Source organism: Rhinoderma darwinii, chromosome 2, assembly GCF_050947455.1.
Source record: "Rhinoderma darwinii isolate aRhiDar2 chromosome 2, aRhiDar2.hap1, whole genome shotgun sequence".
NCBI lineage: Eukaryota > Metazoa > Chordata > Amphibia > Anura > Rhinodermatidae > Rhinoderma > Rhinoderma darwinii.
This window is the reverse complement of record NC_134688.1, coordinates 111811575-111825766: the sequence shown is the minus strand read 5'-3', so window position 1 is coordinate 111825766 and position 14192 is coordinate 111811575. Positions and strand designations below refer to the sequence as shown.

Sequence of the window (14192 nt, the reverse complement as noted above, 5' to 3'; positions counted from 1 at the left end):
CAAGCAACCCAATATCGGCTTCTCAGTATCGTCCAATTTTTTTCCTCAATTTTGACACAATCGTTATCATTAACTAAATCTGTGTACTCACCAGCAGTGATGTACTGGTAGGCCAACCACCCTGGTATCCATACTGAAGCCTAATCTGCCTTTCTCTTGATCCTGATGGTATCTCTTAGGCAATATTCTCACACACACACACACACACACACACACACACACACACACACACACACACACACACACACCAGATTTGTTGCAGACATTTCTGCAGTTGCACCATTTATTTAAATGAGATTTGCAGAAATCCATGCACATGCTAAACAAACAAGCAAAGTCAGATGTAAGAAATTTGCAGAGTGTGAATAAGGCCTTAGGTTCACACCCTGCAGATAAAAATCCCAGTGAAATTCATTATGTTAAATATGTGTTCTTCCAGGGGAAAAATTCTCAATGGATAAAGCTTGAAATGTATTTTCAGACACCTTAAAATCACGGGTCATAGCAGTTTTGTCTCATCCAAAAACCCTACTCAATGTCCACTGTATACCCTAAAATCCACGGTGATGTTTTCACAGTATGTAGATAGGGTTTATAGAAGTCCCATTGATTTGTATTTCCAATTTTTTTTTTGCAGAGTCTCATCTTTTCCTGCATGTTTTGTTCTTTCCTATAATAAATGGTCACTTTTTCAACTTATGTTTAACATCTGTTATTGGATGTAAAGCAAACAAATAATAAAAGTCATAAAACTTCCAATAAATAGGAGTTGTGGCATAACAAAGTCCATGTATGACTGAGTCTATGATCCAAGTGATCCTACCTAGAAGAATTGCACCCATATCCTGGCCTACATATCTGTGTTCTGATATGTAAAAACAACTGTTGCATTAGCCCGGGATCTGCACTATTCTTAGAAGCACAAATCTGGGTAGTGCCACGTATGCTATATAGTTGCAATTTATTTCACATAGTAGATTTACATTCATTCCGTAAATAGCATCTATGGAACTAATACGAGTCATCTGTTAATTGTGATACTTTGATTCCAGTGCTGTCAGACTCCTACAATGTATTGCTGGAGGTTATATGAGGTCTTACAGGGGTTTAGTTACTTACTCTTTTAAAGTGTGCCAACTCAGTTGCTGTTTAAGGTGCCAGCAATGCCATAATTTACAACCTCTAATACACATTACAACCTCCCACTTCCTCTAGGGGCCAGAATCCCCTATATCAGAATCAAATTTCCAAATTTACAGTTGACTGCACCTGTTATGGAAAGAGTATTCGACTGATTGTGACTTTAAGAGGTGACGTGTGGCTGGTTCATTCACAAAGGGTGTTTAATCCCGACATGAGAGAAGATATTCTCCACCTCTTGGCTGATCACACTGTACCAAAGGGCCGTCTTATCATGTAACAGCATATAAACCCCATAAAACTCAGGTACAATCTATAATGTTAAAAGTATTTCCACCTAAAATAAAAAATATCACATGCAAAAACATTTTCCCAAGCTGTCCTCTTTTTTCCAGTTATCAAAAAAAATTTGCTGTAAAAGATGAGTGACAACCAATATCCTTACAGTTCCTACAGGTGTTGTCCTCGTGTTCTTAAAGGCTATGTACACCCTCGCAAACCCATTTTTTAAAATGAATCCATTGCATCTAAAATAAAACAAGGAAGCCACTTTCAAATAGTCTTTATTAAAAATTCCTACCGTTTTGCATCTACAGCTTCTAGTCAGACTTATGTGTCTCCATGGTTACCGACTACACACAAAATATACTCTGAACCTCAAGTCATATTCTTTCTATACTACTTACTTAATATATGTTTGCAAGAAATAGGGGATATATGGAAGAAAGTATGACAGCAGGATCAGACTACAAACATGTCAAGACTGTCAAGTATGATATATTAGATATTGTACCCCAATATATACACACTGTAAACATATTAGAAATCACTGTGGAGTACTTTGTTCATTATCTAAAATAAATTAACTGATGATCTTATTTGCAATGCACAATTGAAAGAAACGTGTGACCCACTGCTAGATACTACCACAAAAAAAATACCAACGGACCATTGGTGATTGCTTCTTGCCTTGTGCGAAAAACCAAGGATAACCCCAACCATTGCACCATAGCAAAGTTTGTCCTGGGAGTACATGTTTTATACAAACATATAAAGACCAATAGATATTTTCCAAAGACATTCATTATACACATATAAAATAGAGGAGAACCTCCCTTCGTCTAAAGAATTACTACTGTCACGCAACTGTTCTGAGCAGCCTCAAAGTAGCAATCCACAAATTTCGTGACTCAGTACATGCCTATGGGTGTGACTGTGTGTGACTTTAAAGGTAGTGCAACGGCACCCAACTGACGTCACCATCTAGCCCAGTCCTTCCAGATTTTTTTATGCAGTTCTCAGTTTTAGTAGTCTTATCATAAGCATATACACAGTCGAGTCACATTATTATGACCACCTCCTACTTTCGATGTCGGCAGAGCGTAGCCCATGAAGGAAGTGATGTGTCGTGGGCCGGCTTGGTGGGTATATAAGGTGTGCGATAGGCTGTCTGTACACATATCACTCGTTGTTGGCATGGGTAAAAGGGGCAATTTATCAGAGTTACAAAAAGGGATGATTATTGGCTTTTGGGCCAAGGGTGGCAGTATTTCTCAAACAGTGCAAATTGTGAACTGTTCGTGTGCTGCTGTGGTGAAAGTGTACAGTGAGTGGACAGATGGCACCATTGGGAATAACTGACGTGGAATCTGCGGAGTACCATGTGCCATTGATGTGAGGGGTGAACGTCAGCTAGGAAGGTGCGCGAGGGCCGAACAGTGGTGCAGCTTACCGTGAAAATCAACTAGGGGCCACCAGACGTGTCTAAAACAGTTGGGTGAACCCTACTGCGTATGGGGCTCCAAAGCAGACGGATGGTCACTGCGCCTATGCTAACAAAGGTACATCAGAAAAAAAGGCTTCAATTTGAATGGCAGTATCGGAATGGGACCACCGATGATTGGCAAAGGGTTGCATTCTCCGATGAGTCACATTTTCTGCTTCATTGAAGAGATGTACGTTGGCGAGTCAGGCGAGAAACATTAGAGAACAAACACCCTACAACCATTGCTGGAGGAACACAAGCTAGCGACGGCAGCGTTATGGTCTGGGGAATTTTTTTATTGCATTCCCTGGGCCCACTCATCCATGTCTGAACCAATTTGGGTATGAATCCATCGTTGCAGATCACGTTCACCCATACATGATGTTTGTCTTCCCTTGGGCATATAGAATCTTCCAGCAAGACAATGCGACATGTCACACCGCTAGAAATGTCCGACGGGCATTAGAAGAGCACGACCAAGTACTTCCCTGGATCCCTAAGTCGCCAGACTTGAACCCAATTGAGCATCTGTGGGACCACCTTGATCATTTTGTTCACTCTATTGATCCTCCCCCACGCACCCTCCAGCAAATGTGGGGTGCACTGCAGTCAGCATGGCTCCAGATCCCTGAGACAACCTACCAGCACCTTATTGAGTCACTCCCAGCTGTCTAGCTGATGTCCGTGCTGCACACGGCGGTTACTCTGGATATTAGCTGGTGGTCATAATGTGATTCGACTGTGTATAACAAGAATTCAGTTACCATAGATAAAGACAGACAGAACAATCTCGTAAACACAAGAATCCTGAAAGTAATAACAGAAATCTAAGTGGTAGTCTTTGGTGTTGTTGGGCACGAGCAGTCGTATTATGCAGGTTCTGTTATGTTCCAATACACTTGATAGAGAAACGTGTAGGGGGGAACCATGTAGAGGCTACTGTTACCAAAGAGCCTTCTATTCCAATCCTTTGTGCAAAATGTGATTTAGCACTTTCCTGAGGGATGAAAGTCTTTTTTTATTGAATATATTATGTTTCCTACCATTGATTTGCCATGCACATAAGAACAAAGCTGAAGCATGCCGTGATCCCAGTGTCCCTCTTATCATAAAGTCAAACATAGCAGCGTATACTCTTCTTCTAATGTCATCACATAGATTTGCATGATATCCTGTTGGCCGTACAACTTGTCTTTACAATTTCCTTCAAAGTGTCAGGCTGTTTGTTTTGTTATTTATTTTTTTCTGATTGTGAAATATCTTCCATTTGTTGTGACAATTTTTAACTTTTAGGGTATGTGCACACGTAGTGTTTTCAGGCGTATTTCGGGGTGTTTACGATTCGAAAAACGGCTGAAAAAACTGAAGCAGAACGCCTACAAACATCTGCCCATTGATTTCAATGGGAAATACGGCATACTGTTCTGAAGGAGTGTTTATTTAGGCCTCATTTTCGAAAAACGGCATGTAAAAAGACGCCCGCAAAAAATAAGTGAATGACACTTCTTGAGCCGTTTTTCATTGACTTTTCATTGTGGAAAAACAGATCCAAAAACGGCAATAAAAACCGCCGCGAAAAACGCGAGTTCATAAAAAAACTTCTGAAAATCAGGAGCTCCATATTTTCAGATGGTTTTTGCTAAGCGTGTGAACATACCCTTAGATTTACCCAAACACACTAGATTAAAGTCAGCCGAACCAACCGATTTCAGCGTGACCGAACCCAACTTTACCCTGACAGCAGATGTCAGGTGAAAGAAGGATCTAAAACAGTATAAGTCTCTGTTCACACCAATGTCATGGCTTCTGTTATTACTGGATCCATGAGGGTATGTTCACACATGGCGGATACGCTGAATAAAAGAATGCAGCGTATTCCTCCAAGGATCTGCAGGGAATTTTAGCCGAAAAACCACACCAAATCCTGGTGCATTTTTTCTGGCGGAATCTCCGCTGTGGTAAACAGTGTTGTCATGGAGATGCTTCCCTCTGTTCTCCCTGCAGCCCGGCTTCCTGGGATGACACTGCAGTCCATGTGACCGCTGCAGCCTGTGATTGGCTGCAGCAGTCACATGGTATAAAACGTCATCCCAGGAGGGCGGACTGGACAAAGAACAGAGGAACTATTGCAACACCCGGAGGTAAGTATTAACCTTTTTCATTAATTTTAAACAAAAAAAAGGGTTTTTGTTTTTTTATCCGATTTTGTGATTTCTGCGGCAGATTCACAGTTTTTCCGCCGCATAAACCATAACATTTGCTATCTGCTGCAGGTTTTACTTTCCCATTGAATTCAATGGGGAAAACCTGCAACAAAAGAGCAGTGATTCCGCAGCATAAAGTGACATGATGCGGATTAAATTAATTTTTGAACGGTTTCATTTTTTTCTGCAGCGTAACAATGAGATTTCCACCCTGCTGCTACTGTAATACGCTGCAGATTTTCTGCAATTATCGGAATGCGGAATATCTGCAAAGTTTACGCTGTTTGTGAACGTACCCTAACGGTTATAAGGGATCCATTGTGTAGCAGATCCTTAAATACCAATAAATTATAATAAGTCTGTCAGCTCTCTTTTTTTTTTTTCTACAGGAAGTAATAGCGCAGCAGACTACTGTATTCTGGCTGCCAAAAAGCAATGAAAATCCAAGGTGAATGGCCACTAATAGCAGTGTGAACAGAGCCTAAACAATGATAAGAAAAACGGATGTTCCCCAGAAGCTGTGTCACTGTAGACTTCATTTTGTGTAGCTTTTTCACAGCTTTGAGCCAGTCCAATAGCTAATGTTATCTTGTGTCTGATCACCACACTGTTCAGATGGAAATGAGAAAACAGAGAGATGCATGTACACAAAAAGGCAAAGTAATAGTCTAGTCTCCTATAGCAGCCATATTCGATTTTTGTTAGTGTTCGTTCACATCTGTGTTGGGGAAGGAGCAGAATGAGGGAATAACGGAAGCAACGGCTCCGTTGCACAATGGACACCGCCGGCGGGCAACGGAGCCCACTGCCTTTAATAGGTTCCGTCGGGGTGTCCGCTGTGCTATTGTCTCTGGTAATCTCCGTTAATACCTGCCGGATCTGCGAGGGAGGCCACTAACTGAGCCTCCAACGCAGATGTGAACGAAGCCTAATCATTGCGACAGTGCGTGGTAAAAAAACAGTAGCTAAGATTTGATCGCTCGACATCTTGTCCAGATTCCGCTGTATCAAAGATTTTCTCCTACGCCCAAGTCCATGTTCATAAGATAAATCCACACGCAAAGTGGGGGTCAAAACACAATGTGTACGTGAAAAAGACTTGACTTTATTTTAAAGAAGATAGGGCACAGGAAAATTTTTCAATTCAATATAGAAAGGGCCCGTTTTGGAGGGAAAAAAACAAACAAAAAACAATTTTGGTGACTACAGACTGCCCGCTGCAGTTTATGGCAGTCGGATAATAGACCTCTGCATGCAGGCTGCTGTAAAATCAGTCGTATTGGCGTCAAATTGCACAATAGCAGAGGTTAGCGATATATATACATATATAAGTTCATAAATACGTAACTGCTATATCTGAAGACTTTTTGATTGTTGGCACCTGCTGCTAATATTTAATGCCAGAAAACATTTAGAATCCAAGCCCTTATGTCTCGGGAGTCGCATCAACCAGAGAGTATTGCCCAAGGTTACAGAAAACATTCAGTAGGTTTCAAACCTGCTCCACCTGCTACATACAGCCGTCTACTTCTACGGCTCAGATCAGTAAAATAAGTGCATAAAAATGCAATCACTCAGCAATCCTGTTCTAGGGCAGGGAATCCTGTTCTTCTGAATCCACCAATACACAGGGTGAGCGCTGCAGGTGGAGTAATAATACTCTATATACCTACAGGTAAAGTGCCTACAGCTAGTCCTCTTTTACGGTATATCCTGTGGATATGCCATAAATGTCCAAGATGGGAAACCCCTTTAATATGCAGAATATAATGCCATGTCAGGTGTCAACGCCTATAGTCCTTTTTTTTATATGATAGACAAAGAGCTGATTAATACACGAGACAAGGCTCACAATATTGGACCGTGCTGAAAACAATAACAGACTATTCTCCAGTGTCCTGTCTGCCCTTGAATGTTAAATAAGTTATTTTTTTCGCGTTTCTGAATATTCACTCAAATATCCAGGTGATACAGTTAGGCTGGATTCACACGACCATGTTACGTCCGTAATGGACGGAACGTATTTTGTCCGGAAGTCCCGGACTGAACTCAGTGCAGGGAGCCGGGCTCCTAGCATCATAGTTATGTACGACGCTAGGAGTCCCTGCCTCGCTGCAGGACAACTGTCCCGTACTGAAAACATGATTACAGTACGGGACAGTTGTCCGGCAGCGAGGCAGGGACTCCTAGCATCGTACATAACTATGATGCTAGGAGCCCGGCTCCCTGCACTGTGTTTGGTCCGGGATTTGCGGCTGAAATACGTTCCATCCATTACGGACGTAATGTGCTCGTGTGAATCCAGCCTTATACACAGAATTTACAAGCAGCTATTCGTCAATTTCAATGATATTTATTTTGTCTATTTTCTGGTTTATAGTATGCGGGATATTAGTATTGCCTATTCCCTTCTACATACTAGCAGACTCTTTGTGTGTAAGCAAATCAGTACCACATATGTAATAATTGATTTATAACACAGTATATAACAAAGCATGAGCCGATGCTGTACCCTATTCAATAAGCTTTATTTATACAGTCCCAGAGAACACTTTTACTACATTATTTACTACTTTCAGGACATAGTGGGGCAGATTCACCAATGTATCGCGGCTGTAAAACTAGGCAGTCAGACCCGCACTGATCCTCAGAAGATCCTCAGAAGACACAGATTTTCCCTGGACTTCGCCACTCCTGTCCCTTTTCCCTTCATTTATCTAACAACTGTAGCGCGAATCACACTTCAATGGGTGCGTGATGCGCGAAAAACTCCCAAGTATAGGACATGTCGTGAGTTTTACGCAGCAGACACACACTGCGTGAAAATCACGGAATGTCTGAACGGCCCCATTGACTAACATAGGTCCGTGCGACGCGTGTGATTTTTCACGCGCGTATCACGGACGTTAAATACGCTCGTGTAAATAAGGCCTTAGGGTATGTTCACACGCACTAATTACCGATGTAACTCGGGCGTTTTTGCCCCGAATTACGTCCGAAAAAAGCGTATTTACGTGCCGCTGTCAAATGACGGCGCGTAAATAGACGCCCGCGTCAAAGAAGTGACCTGTCACTTCTTTGGCCGTAATTGGAGCCGTTATTCATTGACTCCAATGATTAGCAGCGCCAATTACGTCCGTAACTGACGCGGCGTTCAAGCGCCTGCACATGCCGTTACGGCTGAAATTACGGGGATGTTTCCTCCTGAAAACATCCCCGTAATTTCAGCCGTTACGGACGCCCTCGTGTGAACATACCCTAAAGGTGAATTCACACGCGGCAAATTTTGTTGTAGAAATTTCTACTACTGAATATCAGTTCTATTTATCTGAATCGAGTTGTTTTTGCAGCAGGTGCAGAGATTTATGCAACAACATCTGCCACGTGTGACTTCACCCAATGGGATTTTTGCTCACCACCGCCGATTATGAAGTGAAGCCATATCCTAGCCATGGTAATGCCCCTTTAAAGGTTAGGGAACCTTTTTGCATAGTGTCAAAACTTGTTCCATTATTGATAAATGTGCCCCCTCACGACGGGCTAGTAAAGAGAGCTGGCAATGAATACCGCGGAAGTCACGTAGGGAAAGCTGGTAGAGATAGTGAGTGACAGCAATAACGCCAGAACTAGTTTGCATCATAAATGCTTTGCATGTGATCTACACAGGTAAGTAGATAATGTTTCAAGACATCTCAAACCAGGGACTTTGATTACATATGATATGTTCAAGTGCGCAAGCAACTCTCTCAGCAAACACACAAACATAATCCTGATCGGGCGCCTTCCCGCTTTCAGCTCGTGATAAAGTGCCCAGCAGCAATGGTCGCCAACCTTTGCTCGTACTCTTACACAAATAAGCAGATGCCACCACTTGGCTAGACAAGGGGCACAGCGGGTAAACAAATTTTTGCCCTTATTGAAATCCTGTATATACACTGGCTAAGTGGTGTCCAGATAAACTTGTACAGATATCTTGAATAACCGGCATCTTGTATGAAGAGCTTTTGAATAAGGATTTTCTTAACTCTTTAGTGTCCACATCTTGTATGAAGAGCTTTTCCATCAGCTCTTCAGTGTACACGGTGTATAGCCGGTGGCCTCAAACATCTTGTTGACGTCAGAATGGGATATACATATAGAAAATGCGTAGAATTGATCAGAATTGTCACTAGGAAGTATGTACATTTTCTGGAACCTGCTCACTGAAGCCTTAAGACATGTTCACACGGCCTATTTCAGCCATTTTTCGGGCTGTAAACGGCCCAAAAAACGGTTGAAAATACGGGGACTGAACGCCTCCAAACATCTGCCCATTGATTTCATTGCGTTTCGTTCCCACGGGGCATTTTTTTTACGCAACCCTTTATAAAAACGGCACGTAAAAAACGTCCTGTAAAAAAGAAATGCATGCACTTCTTGAGCTGTTTTTGGAGCCGTTTTTCATTGTCTCAATAGAAAAACGGCCGTAAAAAACGCATCAAAAAACGAGTGATGCAAAAAAAAACGGCTGAAAATCAGAGGCTGTTTTCCCTTGAAAACAGCTCCGTATTTTACAGTTGTTTTTTGTTAAGCGTGTGAACAAAGCCTTTTGGCTGGGTTCACACGACCTATTTTCAGACGTAAACGAGGCGTATTATGCCTCGTTTTACGTCTGAAAATAGGGCTACAATACGTCGACAAACATCTGCCCATTCATCTGAATGGGTTTGCCGACGTACTGTGCAGACAACCTGTCATTTACGCGTCGTCGTTTGACAGCTGTCAAACGACGACGCGTAAAAATACAGCCTCGTCAAAAGAAGTGCAGGACACTTATATACATTATATGCAGGACACTTATATACATTATATGCAGGACACTTATATACATTATATGCAGGACACTTCTTTCAGACGTAATTTGAGCCGTTCTTCATTGAAGTCAATGAAGCACAGCTCAAAATTTACTGCTGTCAGAGAAGCCTCGCAAAATGCGAGGAGGAGCATTTACGTGTGAAACGAGGCAGCTGTTTTCTCCTGAAAACGGTCTGTCTTTTCAGACGTAAAAGCCTCTCATCGTGTGCACATACCCTTTAGGGTATTAAAGTGGCTTAAAATTACGGCGCTGTTTTCAAGATTTCAAGACGTTTTTGAGGCTGAAAATGAAGCTTCTTTTAATTTGAGGTGTTTTTCATAATGTCAATGGAAAATCTGCTCCAAAAACGAATTCAGCAGCGTAAAAATAAGGGTATGTGCACACACAAAATTAAAAACGTCTGAAAATACGGAGCTGTTTTTCTATAGAGTCAATGAAAAACGTCTCCAAAAACGTCTCAAGAAGTGACAAGCACTTCTTTTTTGCGGCCGTTTTTCAAAACGACCGCGTAAAAAAACAGCCCGTCGGAACAGAACGCAGTTTTTCCCATTGAAATCAATGGGCAGTTGTTTGGAGGCGTTCTGCTTCCGATTTTTGAGCCGTTTTTCGCCCGTAAGCCGCGTGAACATACCTAAAGGGTATGTGCACACACAAACTCAAAAACGTCTGAAAATACGGAGCTGTTTTCAAGAGAAAACAGCTCCTGATTTTCAGACGTTTTTTAAGCCACTCGCGATTTTCGTTGTGTTTTTTACGGCCGTTTTTGGAGCTCTATTTCTATAGAGTCTATGAAAAACGGCTCCAAAAACGGCTGAAGAACTAACATGCCCTTCTTTTTCACGGCCGTCTTTTTACGTGCCGTTTTGAATAAAGTGAATAACACATTTTATGATTTATGGCAGATGTACACCTTCAACAGTTTTTTGCCACATTTAGGCAGGATTCACACACAGCGTTTTTGCTGCGTTTTTTGTGGCATTTTTAATGGCGTTATTTGCTGCGTTTTTTTGTGTGCGGTCAGATGTTACATTAAAGTCTATAGTAAAATATAAAATTAACTACACACCACTGCGTTTTGGTTTGTGGCATTTTTTAGGCAATTTTGTGGTCAGTGTTTTTTTTTCTAAACGCAGCATTCTCTCGGTATGGTGTTTTTTAAGGCTTCTCTGTAGGGCTTTGAGTGTAGGAACACCCTAGGCGGAATCAGGACGAATACGCTGCGCTAAACTACAAAGCATATCAGCCCTGGTAGCCACGGGGAACTCCGTCCGAAAAAAACGCACCAAATTGTGGTACGGTTTTTCGGGGGGCATTTCCACCTTGGAAAACCAACAGGCAGCAATAAAAAAAAAAAATTTCAACTTACCCGCCGGTAGTCATGGCGACGCGTCTCTCTCTCTCTTCTGAGCGCAGCCCGGCCTCCTGGGATGACGCTGTAGTCCATGTGACCGCTGCAGCCTTTGATTGGCTGCAGCAGTCACATTGGCCGGGCTGCACTCAGAAGAGAGGATAGCGTCGCTAGGACTACTGCAGGGGCTATGAGCTGTATTTAGCAATTTAAAATTAAAAATACATATATATTATTTTTTTTTGTGATTTTTGCGGCGGAATCGTTGCGGAAAATCCGCAGTGTTTACACGGTGTGTTCCTACCCTAAATCCAGAAAATAAAAAATCACGTACAAAATGACCCCAAATAAAAAACGCCACCAGATGTGCCACTGAAAACGCATTAAAAAACATATTACATTTTAAAAATACTAGCGGTTTTAGAAGCAGGTTTCTTTATGCAGTTTAAATTGTCAGAAAAAAATCTGTGTGTGAAGGAGGACTTAGGGTATGTTCACACGAGGGCGTCCGTAACGGCTGAAATTACGGGGATGTTTCCGCCTGAAAACATCCCCGTAATTTCAGCCGTAACGGCATGTGCAGGCGCTTGAACGCCGCGTCAATTACGGCCGTAATTAGCGCTGCTATTCATTGGAGTCAATGAATAACGGCTCCAATTACGCCCAAAGAAGTGACAGGTCACTTCTTCTATGCGGGCGTCTATTTACGATCCGTCATTTGACAGCGGCGCGTAAATTACGCCTCGTGTGAACAGACAAACGTCTGCCCATTGCTTTCAATGGGCAGATGTTTGTCAGCGCTATTGAGGCGCTATTTTCAGACGTAATTCGGGGCTAAAACGCCCGAATTACGTCCGTAAATAGGCCGTGTGAACATACCCTAAATAAACTTCTTGCCCTCTCAAAAAAAAAATACTTTTGGACATGAGAAAAACCTGCAAAAACACTTGGCCAGAACCTTATAAATATAGTGGCGCGGTAGACGCCGTACACTTGCTGGTTCGGCGGACACCCAGGCGGCAGTATAAAACGTATTCAACAATGGTATATTCCTAATCCGTTACCCGATAACTACCCAGCGCTGTAAATCTTCTGACAGAAATAGTGGTATACCCGCGGTTCCGTCGCCAGCCCCTAAATCCAACAGACCGTAACAAAAGCATTTTCCAAACAATATATTGCAAAACGTTTTTGGGGGGTTTCTTTTAATTTTTTTATTTTTTTTACACATCACATTTTAAGCTAAATTTGTGTGTATAAATGTATATATGAAACTTGCCAACTACCCGCACGTCAGCAAAAGTAGCAAAAAGGGATAACATCTACTTCGTATACATTCACGTGCTTCAAATACGGTTTAGAGAATATTTACTATTAACCATTTATATCTCACATCTAGCAAATGACAAGTGACTAGTTCTCCAGCCTGCACCTTTAAGACACACCTTCCCGAAACTCTCGCACAATGCTCGCCGGTCAGTCAGAATGAGCAAATTGCGGAAACAATCGCATCAAAAGCCTCAGAGGAGAGAACAGGTTCCACTGCTCCCCAGAGCAAGTTCAATGGTATCTGAGAGCGCTGAGCAGCCAAAGCAGCGCCTGCCCATTCATAGCCTGGCCACCAAATGACCTCTGCCTGGCAAGGACCAGCGATCAGTAGATCCTGGAGCTGCAACAACAAGAGCCATGGGCTTCTCTGCCAGTAAAGAAGTCATCTCCTGATGGTCCCTTATACAATTACTTCAAGACCAATCACATACGTAGAGCTGAGTTTGCCAGATGTAGCAGAGCTAAGTTTTTCATTTCAAAACCAGGTAACCCTAGTGTCTTATGCTAGACACCAATTCACACGTGAACATCAAATGGTGATCATTAAAGGGCCACTGAACCAAAAGTAGAAAGAGCTGTTAATATCATCCACCATATGTATGTAATGCTCTAAGAACTGGAGATACGTTAAATGGAGTGATCATAGGGACAAATAGTGCACTGGATTTCCTGCCAGCAGAAGAACACTACAGCCAATGACCAGCATGAAATCACAGGGACTTGTGGACTGTATTCACCTGTGTTGAATACGTTTAGGTGTACTGTCCCTTTAAGTGCCGCTTACCGTTTTGAGCGGTGACAAATTCCACGACAAGATACAGGAGAACTAAGAGAGTCCATCTCCCCGCCAAATGCTCCATCCTGGACAGTGACAGCGGGGCTGTAAGGGGTTAATAGCGACCTGTGGACATGAAGAGCCGTGTGTGTAGCTGTATAGTATCCTGGTAGAGTCCCGCACAAGCCTCGTACAGGGCGCAGCGCCCGGGACACAGCGCAGTATGTGACAGCACTTGTCTCCTCCACATTCCTCATTGAGGAGAAAGTCACTCAGGCCCCGCCCACTGCTGCTCTGATTGGCTGAGAGCAGTCAATGACTTGAACTCGTAGCCCTGGAACGCTGCCTGCACTACCTGCGTGACGTCACCAGGTACACGCTGCCTGTATTGCTCAATAACAGATTATGCCGACCGACTCTGTGCAGAATAAACCTATAGACAGTTTATAGATGAAACCATGCTGCATGATGGGAAATGTCCAGTATTGGACGCACAACTGAAATCATAGCGGTTCGTGTTATATTTATGCATTTAGTGTATTGAATTTTGCTATCCTTGTATATACGTCTATATAAGCTGTCTGCGGCCTCACGAGGAGCGCCGATCACTGCTGAAGGATCTGAGCATTTAGCGGAGAGCTTCTGCACCATCGTTCCAGCGGCGATGGGGGTCTTAAAACATCTGATATGTCTATGACAAATCAAAAGTTTGCTGAAAGTGCAGTTACCCTTTACATTTTTTGTACAACTAATTGGATACCGTGTCCAAGCGGCCG

General features: G+C 42.6%; 1 protein-coding gene across 1 annotated transcript in view; it reads right to left on the bottom strand.

Annotated features, from left to right (window-relative positions):
* ERBB3 (erb-b2 receptor tyrosine kinase 3) overlaps positions 1-13655 on the bottom strand; it is an 89035-nt gene extending 75380 nt beyond the window's left edge. Inside the window, exon 1 of the mRNA XM_075852135.1 lies at positions 13426-13655. Coding sequence (XP_075708250.1) covers positions 13426-13501 — 76 coding nt within the window. The 5' untranslated portion in view covers positions 13502-13655. The remainder of the gene's footprint in view (positions 1-13425) is intronic.
* Positions 13656-14192: the final 537 nt, after the last annotated feature.